This window comes from Leptinotarsa decemlineata, unplaced genomic scaffold (assembly GCF_025532065.1).
Source record: "Leptinotarsa decemlineata unplaced genomic scaffold, Ldec_3_MD MMD2_tig00026336_RagTag_RagTag, whole genome shotgun sequence".
NCBI classification, from domain to species: Eukaryota; Metazoa; Arthropoda; class Insecta; order Coleoptera; family Chrysomelidae; genus Leptinotarsa; species Leptinotarsa decemlineata.
In genome coordinates this window covers 4,213,234-4,228,556 of record NW_027412692.1, presented here as the reverse complement: position 1 = coordinate 4,228,556, position 15,323 = coordinate 4,213,234, and the positions used below count along the sequence as shown (strand labels likewise).

General features: G+C 34.3%; 2 protein-coding genes across 4 annotated transcripts in view; one reads left to right on the top strand and one right to left on the bottom strand.

Moving 5' to 3' along the window:
• brat (tripartite motif-containing protein brain tumor) overlaps positions 1-15,323 on the top strand; it is a 587,103-nt gene that overhangs the window by 148,226 nt on the left and 423,554 nt on the right. The window lies entirely within an intron of this gene.
• Positions 4,823-5,702, bottom strand: LOC111504038 (serine/threonine-protein kinase MARK2-like). The gene has a single exon (XM_074183365.1). The coding sequence runs from the start codon at positions 5,636-5,638 to the stop codon at positions 4,823-4,825; it is 816 nt and encodes a 271-aa protein (XP_074039466.1). The 5' UTR covers positions 5,639-5,702.

Sequence of the window (15,323 nt, the reverse complement as noted above, 5' to 3'; positions counted from 1 at the left end):
AAAAAGCGTTTTATCGCTGTGAAACTCTGTATTGGTCGGCCAGCCTTCAATTTTTTCCTCATTTTATCGTTGTGAATAAAAAAATCAAATATAATCAATGATTTGATTTTTTCAGTGTACTTTGTGACAGTAGCTGAATTTATGTTCATTTGATCTTGATCAAATACTTGTTTGATGCTTGAATAGAACGAAGAATTGTAAATTAGCATGAGATTATTCAGAGATACGAGTCGAGCTCTGAGCACAATGGCCATAGATCCATACAGCCATTCGGTGCGACGGCAGCGGTAAGCCTCCTTCATTAGGCTCTGATATGTGGGTGCAGGCGTAAGAAAATATCACATCCGACTCGCTTTTCTCCCAAGCTGACTGACATAGGTTTTTAGCGTACATGACCGGCTTCAGCGCACAAAAAATCTAAGCGTTCTATTTGTCGTGTCAAATGTTTTGATTCGTTTCTGCGAGGGTCTTTACGATTTTATCAGAACTTGGGCTTCTGTGATTAATTATATACCTATTAGGGCAGTATTTGATTGACATGCTCTTTTTGATATAATTGAATGCACAAACATAAATATGATTCGAATTTTGGAAATCAAATATGCAGTTAAAAAAAACTGTATTGAGAACTAGTTCTCGACTTCATCAGCGTGGACTTCAGATTCAAAAGTATTTTCAAGAAATCAACTTTTTGTGACAACTTTTTATTTCGCTCTTCCAAATTCTTCGTTTATTTGATACTCTCCTAAGAAAACCAAGAGAAACATTCTCAGAATTTTTTGATCTTGATTTTATTATTATTTATTTATTATTATTCATTATTATTCATTATTGAGGGCGATACAACCTTTATAGTAGTCATATAGTTTTTCGATACCATTTTTCTAGTGCAATTTACCTTTAGCCTCAAAATAGCCTTCAGTTTCAACGAAAACCTTCTCATCGGCGCCAAATGTCTTTTCAGTGAGTATTTTCTTCAGATCTGAGAACAGAAAAAAGTCACTGGGGACCGGATCTGGTGAATACGGTTGGCGTGGAAGCAGTTTGAAGCCAAATTCATGCAATTTTGCCATCGTTTTTTATTGATTTGTTACATAGTGCATTGTTTTGATGAAACAACACTTTTTTTCTCTAAATGAGTCCGTTTCTTCGCGATTATATAATTTAAACGGTTCAATAACGCTATGTGATAGTCGTTGTTGATGGTTTTTGTTTTTTCAAGAAAGTTGTATCAGACCGTATTTCATCCGTTCGGACTTCCATTGTCTAATATAATAGAAATTGATTCAAAAACACTAAAAAAAATTTAAAAAGATTAACCGAAAATAACAATTTTATTAAACAGAAAACTGAAATTACAAAGAAATAACATACAAGCAACAACCAAACAAATAAAAATTGTTAGTATCCACAATCGTCTTCGGGTGATAACTGGACTTATTTCTCCGAGATCTGACTATTTATAGGTCATTCGAAGGCTTTCACCTAACCCCTCTTCCCTGTTTTCGCCTCATTGGTTTTAGAGGGAGATGACCGTTTGGCAAAAATTGGTCGTTTTTCGCTTGATTAGAGGTTTCCATATGTTACGTATCTCTACGCTAGCTTGATTAAATGTGTTGTTGGACAACATATACGCGGCTTCTTTGAATTTTCTCCAAAACCAGTGTTCCTCTTTGTGGATGATTTGGATGTGGACAACATATACGCGGCTTCTTTGAATTTTCTCGTAAACCAGTGTTCCTCTTTGTGGATGGTTTGGATGTGGAAATCACATTTTCCCAAACCAATGGGAGAATTTAGAGAGAACAAAGTCTGGAATGGAACAGTCTCAACAACAATTGACAGGAGAGTGAAGAAAATTTGAAATTCTTAATTTCACCATTTACAATGTACAGTGCAGACTTAACTAGACCTCCTTCAACTTTCGAACGAGACATGATATCAGAGTCGAGAGGAACAATTTTCGATACTTTTTTTGAAAAAGCCAATAATGTGACGGTAATTTTATTTCCGTATTGTCCCAGGTTTCCTAATATAAACTTCCGATTTTATATAGTTTTTATTATTGAGTTATTATCTGTGACAAAAACCCCTGATACGACCCTGTTCACATCCGTATCCAAACTACTGCTAGGGTCTTATTTTAAGGTAAAGTTACTTGAGATGTGATATACGATGTCTTCAGACATTTGTTTTTTCAGAAAGCCGACCTGATCAACCCAGATGTGTTAGTGGTTAATATTTCACCGTATTTACCGTGTTCTGTTACCGAATTCTTAGAATGTAGGGATAATGTACGTGAATGATTTTGTTTTTAGAAGAACTAGTTTTACATTCTTCGCTAGTTTCGAAAAGTTAAGAAACATTTATTTGGCAAATTTTGAGAAAATTAAAAATTGATGAGGGATAATTAGCGTTATTCAGTTCTCTAGCAAGAATTCGATTTTCCCTATGTTAATTCCTGGTACGTTTCAGAATTATTGAGCGATTTCAATACTTTTCAACTCTTCAATGTTTCTAAATGGGTGTGAATTTGCATTCCGTCAATTGAAAAATAACTGCCAGGTTTCATGCAATATATGTATTGCATTACCAACGTAGCATGTTTAAATCAATATATGTTTGAATCAATATATTTTTTTCATTCTCAGGGTGGAGTCGATATCATTTATCTTAATTTCTAGAAAGCCTTCGATCAGATCTATCGTGAATCGTTCTGACTAGATTGAAAATATGTTCAATTGTTTAATTTTCATAATTGATCTTTGTCAAACCATACATGTTCGAAACTTTCTTGTTGCTGAAGATTGAAACCTTGACAGCAGAATTGAATTTATTTCAGACTGTCAAGCTTTGCAATCTGGTATTGGGTTGATTTAAGTTCTTTGAACAAAAGAAGAGTAATATTCCATACAAAATACGATGGGATAACAGGAGTTTTCAAAATATTTTTCACCTTTAAAAATGCCAATAAGGTCATTTAATCCCAAGTTATTAAGAAATTCATCCATGTCTAAAAATAAAAGAGATTATATTGCATATTTTAAATTCGTGCAGTTTTGTTGGATGTCATCATTTCTGTGAATACGTTACAAATACCTTTCCTTTTTCGGTCTTACTGATTTTAATAAAGTAATACCAGAGAAAACTGTGATTATTTCACAATGTTCTTTAAAAGAAAAATCTTAAAAAGAGGTTCCTTCAAGGATTCAGTATATACTATCATGATGAAAATGAAATAATTGTTTACGACGCCATTCAATTATTTAAGATGTAAGAAATTTACAATTTGAAATAAAGGTACAGTTCTTCGCTGACATTGTATACCTACACCTATTTTTGTGGCAAACACCTTAATTGTATTTAATCTGAAAATGTCCAATTCCTCCGTATCCAAAGTTCAACTAGGTACCCAGTGTATGTATACCGACCTACCTCTCAATGATAATCATTCCACTGGACAACTTCTACTTTCTTAAAAAAAGAATTGAAAACATGGAAGCTTTCCTTCAGTCATTACATTAAACAATAAGAACTTCAAGCCACTTTTATAGAGGATAGCTGTCGATAAAAATGTATGGGCACTTTATCCAATACATGTTATTCATAATTATTTCAAAATATAGAAAATATAAAAATTCGATTCTGTATAATAGCAAAAAATATTTCAATCATCTCCCCCTTTCAATCGGAAAGTTAACATGCTACAAACAGTTTCGAAAAAGAGTAAAAAACTTCTGCTAGATAAAGCTTATTATACTATTGAGGGATTTCTTTCGGATGACTTCGCAACTTATAATTCCAACTTATAAATTTTTTTATCACAGACTTTTGTCCATAGACTTTTCGAAGTGTGCTTGAGCCATATTAATATCTTGTTTTAAATTCTTGACCTTTATGTTGATGTTTCAGATTGTTATAGTTCTTAAGCCTGCTTTGTCAACAAAACCTAAACTTTTATAACAATAAAGCATTTCTGACTATACCTTATCTACGTATTAATTTTTATACTTGGTATATAAAACATTACAGGCGGTTCACCTGTTGCCGACCGTAGCTCTAAGTAGTCTTCTTTTTTTTCTAGTTAGAAACTAATTAGTCTAACATAGTCCCAGCAATTCTTGCATGAAGGTCGACTCTTTCAGTTCTATTCCCAAATGCATATGCAGGAAATTTTCTGTGAAGATTCCTGCACCGACGCCTGTCGGATATAACCCAACGCCCTTCGTGGTATTTGCCAAGGGAGTAGTTGTTTTCAGATAGGCGCCAGTCCATTCAACCTACCGTGTAGGTATATTCGAGACTGGATTGAACGTTTAAAGTTCATTTCGTTAGATTTGTTTACTGCCAGTCTTCAAGCATAACCCACTGACTAATAAGAAAAAATAATCAACTCAATTTGTTCTAAATAATATAATCTTCTAATATCTATGTACTTTTCAGATGTAGACATAACTATATCTAAGGTATTTTAAATTTTTAATTCATCTAATTGTGTTTACGGCTCGTCTAGTATAATCAATTAGCATTATGGAAGTGATTATAAAATACCAACAAAATAAAACTTTTGCAGCACCATGAAATCATAAAACAGTACAATAATCAATTCCTAATTACAATATTTGGCGGTCCGATAGTCACATTTCTCGGTCCGCAAACAGACATAATCCTAGCAATTCTTCCCCTTAGACCATTTGCGCCTGCTGAGATGTCTTATAACCTGTCACAAATAATATTTGACCTAGGGTTCTGTATTCTGCAGCCAATACGCGTTCCTACCTCTTGAAAAAGGTACTTGAGAGTGTATATATTTTCCATATTCCTACAAGGGATTTGAATTTTCGGATTCTTGATTCAACCACTTATCTTTTCGGATTATCTTTAAGCTTGCTCTTTTGGAACGATCTATAACCAGAAGCGTCCTCAGGGTATTAGCACAGTCCCTGCTCACATAAGAAGGGATCTTAAATTTACCACAAAGCACTCGAAACCTTACTTCTGGTAGTGTTGAACCGTCAAAGGGTAAAGTCCCCGTCACGAGCATGTATAATATGACTCCCACTGACCAAACATCTACTTCAGGTCCGACGTATGGTATGCTTAAAAATAACTCTGGTGCTGCAAATTGTGGACTACCACAAAATGTATGTAATGTATTTCTAGGGTTGAAATCTCTTGCGAAACCAAAGTCGGCAATTTTAACGTTCATCTCGCTATCAAACAATATATTTCCATCTTTCAAATCCCTGTGAATAATCCTCTTCTTGTGGCAGTACTCCACTGCAGAGACAATCTGTCTAAACTTCGTCCTGGCTTCCGTCTCATTCATCCTACCGTGGCGAACAATATAATCAAACATATCACCTCCTGCGGCGTAATCCATAACAATGTGATAGGTGGTTTTCGTTTCGATAACTCGCAATAATTTCACTATGTTCGGATGGTCTAACATTCTCATTGTTCTTGATTCTCTATATAATTTCCACATTGAATCAGGCTCAAGATGAGTCTTGTCCATGATCTTGATCGCAACCTTCTTACTGGTGAGTTCGTCGATGGCCAGTTTGACTTGTGCAAAGGATCCTTCACCTAAGGTCTGGAGTAATTTGTATGTGCCAATTGTATCCTTCTTATGCATAGAGTTTTCCCTTGTACATGCTGAGTCTCTCTCAGTCGACTCGTCTGCACTGTCATTTCTAGAAAGTAAAGGAAAGTGCCTAAATAGACTTTTAGTACACTTCATTTTGAGATTCACTTCGTATTTTTGACGTTCTTTTGTACAATTTAATCTTCCTTTCACAATGAACCAAATTCTTCTTGCTTATACACACACAGTAATTTCATTCACACAACTTTTGTAATAGATGATAGAAACACTACTTCTGGTAGATTCGCCAAAGCGATGTGTTATATAAGACCAACTACCTGTTCAGGTACCTGTAACTAGGTAGTAGACAACTACTTGCTCTGGTGCCTAAAACTAGGTAGTAGATTCTTAGTAGGTAGTAGATAAGTATCTGTTCAGGTGCTTGAAAATAGGTAGTATGGTAATGCTTTTTTTGACTCCGGTAAACACTTGTAGTGTTTCTTCATTCGATGAGAGAATTTAATTTTTGATGAGAAACATTCATAGTCGCACGTAAAACCGATTGCCGGCGTGGCCACGCATGCCGTGGCGACGGGTCACCATGCGAAAGTGACTGTGCGATTCTCTTCCCACTGTTCCTCTCGTAATATGTTCTTTCATGCATATCACTTGTACAAAATAATTTATATACTTCACATCTGCCAGGCGTCCCGTAACGGATTACAATTTTTTTTTCTTTCAATAGATGGTCTTGTGTTCAAATTGTGGATATTATGACGGTAACCAATTTAGTTTATGAATAGGTAGAATTCTGATATACGAATGAGATAGAAAAAATATACTTTCTTGTCGAAGAAATCAACATTATTTACTGACAAACCATCTCTGAGAGTAACTATATAATGCATTATAATTTGAAGGATTTTTATACATTTTATCGAAATAAATTGTCAATTTATAAAAATAAGTGACAATTTTCGTTGATTTGGAAACAAAATAAGATTACATAAACCACTATGTTAAATCAGTCAAGTTACCAATGGATATAAATACACATGTACGTGTACGCATATGAACATTAATATTAACAACCATTTTACATATATTAAATAACAAACTAAGAAATAGATGAATGGTAAGTTTTGTCTAAAAGGATGACTTCAAGTCCACCCACACCCAATTTGGTTACAATTTCCAAACGTTTCAACTGTAACTGCTACAGTCATCTTTATTGTTCGTTTCAATGTAATAATAGGTTTGTTATAGCAGCGATTTCAAACGATACGGAATCGTACGAAGCATGCGCATACGAATATAGGCGTTCTAGCAAAGCAAATCCAGGATTCGAACTAATAGTGACAAGTTCTAGTGAAGACGAAATCCAGTTTGCAAACCGTATGAGAACTGTCGAAGTAGTCCAGAGGAATTCGTAAGGATTTTCAGTTTGTGACATGCGTAAATATTCGGAGTGATCGAGTGATCCGATATCACGTTTGTTATGATTTTGGAATATGGATTTGTTGGTTATGTTATGTACTAAAGAAATGAGAAACCAAAATAGAAATATTTAGTGGCCTGATAATTGGTTTAAAAATCTTGTTTTTTATAGAACGGCAATCCTCAAAACTGTCATTTTTTTCATATTTGCGTTTGGAAATTCAGGTGAGTAAAATGATTTTATGTTTTTGAATGAAAATCAAGCGAGCATTTGGTGATTTTCAACTATGCATCAACTATTCAACTCCATTATTACAGGTAGGATTAGCCGAAATGTCATCAGAGTCATCAAGCTCTGAATCAAATTGGGGAAATAATTCTGAATCATCCAATGATGAGGAACTTGTCGAAATGCTGTTTCATCACCATGAGAAAGAGGATGAAGATAATCACATCAATAGAGATGCTGCAGACCATAGAAATTTTGTAGCTTGACAAGTTTTAAGATAGCAATAAAATTGTAATATTTCTGTTTGTTGATGTTCATTTCATTGTTTGGCATAAGTTATATAAACATCCATTCAGGTAAAATAAGAATGATTTTTAAAACAGTATAAAAATATAATTTGCTCAAGGGTGGGTACTTTACGACCGAATTAAGAGTCAATCAAAGTAATCGGTGCTGAGAATGACACCACATCCTGTCATTTGCTAGAGAGACAGCACAGCCCCAGCACTGATTATTTTAACGGGCTGTTAATCAGGTCGTAAAGTACTCGTCCTAACACATAAACTAATAACTTCTTTCTATATAAAATCACATAACAGGAACCCTATGTATGACATAAGATATCAAACTAAATCCCTCAGAATATTTATCAACATCTGAATTCTTATTTTTGCTCATTTGTCTGAGCAAATTATTTATTGTTTCTAATAATTCATTTCTCTCCTTTCTTATTTATAACTTTTCTTTTTCCAATTTTAACATTTCTTCTATTTTGAATTTTTCCATTTTGACCAAGCCGATGACCATTCAAGCCAATTCAATATGTTCATTTTTATCGGTTTTCACCTTCACTTTTCGCTGCACAAAATATAAATTTCAAATTTCCAACTAATTATAGTCTATTTCAAAAGAGTGTAGAGTAATAAAATCTCATTAGGTATTCAAAAGCGCTACAGGGTGATCCGTCAATAAATTCTGTCACTTCCCTAGTCCGCATTGCAAAATTATGTCGTTTCATAAAGAGCAGGTAGGTATCACCCTGTTTTAAGGGATTTGTCCATTGTTATCGACGGATAAATACTGAGCCAGAGGCGCGCTAGTGGGATAATTGCCAAAAGAATATGCATTCATAAAAATTATATTAAAGGAAATAAAAATTTAATACAGCAGAACAGTGTTATTAAAAAAATATAAAATGTAACAATAAAATATATACGAACCGAAATCGGGAAATACTCACAAACACACACGAACGAACTTTACGTATTGAAACACTTGTGGGGACTTTAAATCAATTTATTCACAAAAACGACAAGAACTTTACTGGATACGCTATTACAATTTGACACTTGAACAATACTAAAACTGTGAACTTCCCTTAACGTTTAACAACACTCTATTTATACCCTAATTGAATGTTCTAGAGATTACTAGGTACAATTTTCGAGAACCTTCCGAGAAAATAATTATTCAGACTACCCTTAATTCTAAACCCTAACCTAAGCAAAAGTGTCACTGTCACTGATACACTGGTCTCTGTCCAGATTGCTTATCCCGCTAGAGTATATTTACAATTCAATTAAATTATTCTACATCAGTATAGTCTTCATCCGAAGAACTGTCATCATCCCCTGGTGTTATAATTATAGGGTCAACCACCTGATCGACCAAGTTGTCCAGTTCCCACATTTTATCTTCCTCTTTTAAAACATGCTGGATTGCTTTTTGCCAGTTTTCTGATGTGATTTCCATAATGGCTTGATCAAACAATACCTTGACATCTTTCATTTTAAATGTGGTATTGTGCCTTGCAACATATCCTTTAACTTGTGCCCATATAAGTTCTATAGGATTTAATTCGCAATGATATGGCGGTAGGCGCAGCACAGTTACTTTATACTTTTCTGCTACATCTTCTACGGCATATTTCATGAAGCGAGATTTATGTTGTTTTACTATGGCTAGTAGTTCCTTCTTTACTGAATTCGTCTCAAACTGAATACCTTTATTTGACAGCCAGTTAATAATTTCTTGCTTTCTCTAAGCTGAAGTTGGTACCTTCTCTAAGCGCCTTGAATGGTAGCTTGCATTATCCATAACCACGACCGAATCAGCTGAAAGAAATTTTAACATTTCCCCGAAGTAGTCTTCGAAGACATCCGAATTCATGTCCTCATGATAATCTCCCGTCCGGCACGACTCAAAGCTTAACAAACCTTCTTTTAAAAATCCGTCTTCGCTTCCAATGTGAGCAATTATAAGCCTCTTCCCTTTTCCCGAAGGCACTTTAATACCCGTCGAAAGGCCTTCTATGAAAGCTTGGCGAGAACTTGTTATATATTTATCTTGCCACATTTTTTTGACTATATAACCTTCGTTTATCCACGTCTCATCAAGATAAAAAATTTTCTTTTGCTCTCTGCGGTACTGCTTTATAGTTGTCAAATATTTTCGTCTCCAGCAAACAATTTCATCACTTTCCAGTAATAGTGCCTTTCGATTGTGCTTTTCCCAGGCAAAATTCATACTTTTTAAAGTTTTCCATAAAAGTTTTCTGGATATCAAAGGAATATCGTTATCTTGGCTTATCTTGATAAATATTTTTTCAAGAGTGGGTATTTCCTTTTTAAAATAAAACGAATGAACTTTTCTTCGAATGTCACATTTGGTGTCTTCATCTAAGATTTTTATTGGTCTTCCTGATTTTCTCTTGCATGGACTTACCTGGCCTGATATCTTTCTTTCTCGCAATAATTTAAAAATCGTGGACTGTCCAATTCCAGTCATTCGGGCACATCGCTCAACACTTTCTTGCACAGACAAACTAGGGTGATCGTGTTTTATGCAATCATATACATTTAAAATTATAACTTTTTCGCAAACAGATAGCGGAGAATTTTTTACACTTCTTTTCTTTGGAGTAAATGTCCCCATTTTATAACTTTTTCACTATTTCTATATCACAATATCACTGTACGTTTAATTGGTGTAGTAACAATTACTATTATAACTCGAATGTTTAAGACACCATTACAATATATTTAAACCCTTTTTCTTAATTACCTGGGTTTAATAGGTATTGCATGATTGGTGGGCAGGGTCAAAAAGGGGTTATTATAATGACATGGCACCTCGGAACTAAGTGTTAACCCTTTTTTGAGAAATCATGCTCAAGTATATGAACCCAAATTGCATATTAAATAAGTTTACAAGAACCACTAAAATTAATCTTAATCTTTTTTTAAGAAATTTTACTTACCTAAATACATGTAGGTACTTAGTTTTAGACCAAATTACTTCCCAAAAATGGCCTTTTATTATTATCTATGTCTGTAATTTTCAATTTACTTTAATTATTAAGTTTAATAATCCTAAGATTTGCCTACGCCCATGGACGACAACGAAATTCAGGCAAATTTTATGACACTTCATGATTTATTACTCTACACTCTTTTGAAATAGACTATAGTCAGTTTAAATGACAATTTGACAATTGACATTTAACAACACAAATAAGCGTTCTAGCAGGACAATAATCCCAAACTATTTTCAACCAGTCTCACGGCATACATGCGCAGTTGGCCAGTCCATAACACCAGCTTCAAACCATCCGAAATTTCTTGCTAGAACAAACCTATTATTTCTGATAATTCAATGACTACTATATGGAATTGTACGGTACCTAAATTTGGCCACAGAAGTAATCAGATATATGAAATTTGAATGGTGACATAATATGAAGTGAAAAATAATAGTTCAGAAAATTTGTGGTGTCCACCGCAATTTACAATAAACAATAATCAGTCGAACAGTAATGTTCACCGACTGCAGATTCTGTGATTCTGTAAAACCTCAATAGATATGATGACTTTTATTAGCTGACAAATTTAACCAGTCTGGAGCTTATGTCCCAGAATTAATTTTATAAAAAAGTTATGAACCATATTATAAATAACGAGCAGTAAACCTCTCTTCACTTGTTACACTTCCTGTTAGTTTGTTGGTTGGACAAATGAATAAAATATAAAAGTACAAAAATACTTTTGAGCAATATTGTATTAATAAATATGAACGATCAATGACAAACATCCATACTACATTTTGTCCATAATGTTCAGTTCTCGAATTAGTCGGCTCGACAATGTTATTAGTATCTAATTTTTCAGATTTCGCCTATTCGTGTCGTGAGGTCAGTTTTTTTCAGCCATTTTGAATTCTTCTCACATGAATTACCTTTATATTCCTATTCCACATCAATGCGTCAGTCGTCATTCTAATACGTAATGTAGCATTATGCTACCGTTACCGTTCTTCAAAATAGTAGGCAACCTGTCAATTTTTTTTACGGAAGTGAACATGAGTGATTTGTGTTTATCGGAAAATAGTTTTGAAAAAATTTTTGACTGGAGAAAGTCATACGTTTAGTTGTTCTACGGTTGTACGAATCGAGAACAAAGAGAACACTTATGATATATATTTAAGCTCTTCGAAATCTTTTCTGGCAGTACCTACTCACCTTCTGAAAATTATACTCATATTCATACGTTTTCACAAGAATCTGTAAGTTAATCATTTCTTACCCTGTACAATACTGTTTGGCAAATTTCATTTATAATTACAGCCCAACTGGACTTGAGTAAAACTTAGGTAATTTGTGGTGAATCAGTCGTATAATCCGATTATGCCCATAACTAAGGAAAATATATTCAACTGACCATATACCTAGTCCAGGATGAATCGACGCGTGAGTACTTCAAATTACCCTATAGTCCGTTCATAATTTGTTGATAGCTCACTGCAAGTTTGACCCTCATTAGAGAACTGAAATACAGAGAGGACAGCTAATATGATATAATAACAAAAACCAAACTAAAACTGGCAGTTTAAGATGTTTTCGACTAACCCACCTTGTATCTGAAGAAATACAATACAGCTATAAAACTTTTAATCCGATTATGTAGGTATTTTGAGTGGAAATGAGTGACCAGTGTCGTAGAGTATATGATTAAAACATTAGTTACTTTAAATAAATAAATATATTAATATTCTTAAACTGTAGGTACTGTAAACTGTATTTTTATTTTAAAAAAAATTTCTTTATTTTATTCAAAAGTTACTTGCAATTTGTAAAAGATACATTTATTTAATTAATACCTATTTTTAAATGATATAAACTACGATTACTTACAAAACTATTCAAATTCAAAATAAACAGGATCATCTTCGGAATCCGAGTCGTCTTGCAGGTTAATAATTAGCGGTTGTGTCTCTACAGTCGCATCAATTATATTGTCAAGATCCCACATTTTTTGTTCTTCTTCTATTGCATGTCTTACTGCATCTCGCCAATTTTGTTCTGTAATATGTTGTAAAGACTCATATAACAATTCACGTACAGCTTGTATTTTATATGACGTATTTTTTCTAGCCACATAGCTTTTCATTTGTGCCCAAATGAGTTCAATTGGATTTAATTCGCAGTGGTAGGGTGGAAGTCTAAGGACTGTGATGTTTCGTCTTTCCGCCATTTTGTCAACTACGTATTTCTTGAACTTAGATTTGTGTTGCCGGGCAATTTTTAAAAGTTCTGCTTTAACGATTCCATCTTCGTGAGGCAGGGACTTATTCCGCAGCCAGTCAATGATATCCTGTTTCTTCCACGCAGTCGTTGGAAGTCTTTCAACTAGTCGTGAATGATAAGGTGCATTATCTAATACTATAATTGAGTTTGGTGGTATATGTTCAATCATCTGCTCAAAATACTCTTCGAAAACATCAGCTGTCATCTCCTCGTGATAGTCTTTTGTGCTTTTGGATTCAAATTCCAACAAACCATGCTTAGCAAATCCTTTTTCACTGCCAATGTGAGAAACTATTAATCTACTGCCTTTACCAGAGGGTGGGGAAATACCAGTAGACCAACCTTCCATAAAGGCTTGCCTGGAGCTTGATATATTTTTATCTGTCCAAATTTTCGTATAGATCTTAGATACTTTCTTCTCCAACATATTATCTCTTCCCGGTCAATCAAAAGTGATTTTCGGTCTGATTTCTCCCACCGGAAATTTAATTCTTTTAAAACTTGCCACAATTTGGTTCGTCCGACATGAGGCAAATCCGGGTCGTCTCTAACTTCTTGTAAAATTTTGTTTAAGTTGGGTATTTCTTTTTTGTAAAAAAATTCGTGAATTTTCCTTCGAATACCATTTTTGGCAAATTCATCAATTTCAATAGGTTTTCTCCCCCTCTTTAAGTATTCGTTTGTATTTGGGTTAGCTATATTTTTTTTTTCTTTCTCATAGGAACCTATATATTGTTGACTCCCCTACGCCCGTCATGTTGGCACAACTCTTGATTATGTTCTGAACAGTGTTTGTGGGATTCTGAGAAACCAGAGCATCGTGAACGTTCAAAACAATAGTCTTCTCTCTTGGTGAATAGACAGACTTACTGACTGTACGCAACAGTACCGGTGTAAAACTTGATGATGTTGATGATGATAACGAAGCCATCGCAAGCAATCAAACAAAACAAGCAGGAACGAAAGGTACGTATATGTTTGTAGGAATATGAAAAAAAGTTACTCACGCACTGCACAAAACTCGCAAAATAAATATTAGAGACGTCAATTACTGCCGTAGACGCCGAAACACCAACGAGCCGTAAATTAAATGCGATTAAAAAATGTACTAAACCAAAAATTATTTTCGTTCGTAACAACTTCACCCTTTCAAGGCAAGTTTCGAATATAAACTGAAGCTTTATATTCAATGAATAAACACCTCAGGAACCTCCGCCTATGATTTTACGAGTTTTACGACCGTTTTATGACTTGGGCCCTCATTTTGTGCTATCGACAAATTATGAACGGACTATAGTAACTTTGTTGCGGATGGAATAAAAAATGGCTATCAAATAGAGTTTATATACACTGACTTGGCCAAGGCAAGTAAAGTGCCAGTAAAGTGAGAGATTTATTTGCCGAATATTGTGAAATTTGGTAAAAATTTACCATTTTTACTTTTGTGCTTTTTATTTTTACATATTATCTTTTTACATTCTTAGATGTATTTTTACATTTTAACATTTCTACCATTTAATATTTCAACATCTTTATATTTTCATAACCTAAATTCGTATTATTATGTTATTATTAATTCTGAAGAGTTTTGTGACAGCAGCTCACGTTATGGCCGAAAGTATTCTATTAGTTCCTTATGATTTCAGTTCTAGGAATCTCTTTTCTTTTGTAATAGTCGTATTTTTTTTTTCAAAGATTTTCTTAGATGAACATTTAAAGGTTTTGGGAATCCTGTATCACATCGCGTCTTGCCTTCATAAGGTTTGTTTTTGACTATTTTACGTACAGTTGGTAAAGGAATTTCGGTCAATAAGCTGAACCAGCTCTGGGGGTACCAATCATTGGTAATAAACCAGTTTAGGGCTAGGACCAATAATAAGCACACAGAGTACTAGACAAATGTGAGGCTCTGAATCACGTCATATTCTTCTGGACGAAATCACGTCCAGAAGAATATGACGAACATCTAACACGGAACCTGTACAAACTAGTACAGGGAACGAGACTGATGGAATGGGTGTCATGAGAAGATGGGAGAATAAACGCAATAACCCCAAGAGGTTGCAGTGTTTGCTGGAGACTTGGACTAAATGGACAAGTCAGACAGTTCCCAAGGTACCACAAAAACATTTTGAATGTAGATTCTTAAATACTCTCTGTGTATCAATATCCAAATGCATCCGAATCTTATTCACTGGTATCTCTTTTTCGCATTGTTCACCATCGCTATTGGAATCACTACACTGGAAATAGTCTGCGTTGTTGTCACACCCGTTATTACTATTAGTACTTGTCCAAGGACGCCACATTGTAAACAGATAACACAAATTTTAAGAAATTATAACTGCATCAATATCAAATTACAACATTTAAATCGCGATCAGTTCCTGAACTGAACACGACGGCGATAACCATCCCCGCATTCCCAGATTTTTTTCGTCACCGTAACATGCCTTCAAATTTAATTTTATGACTCTTCAGCCAATCAT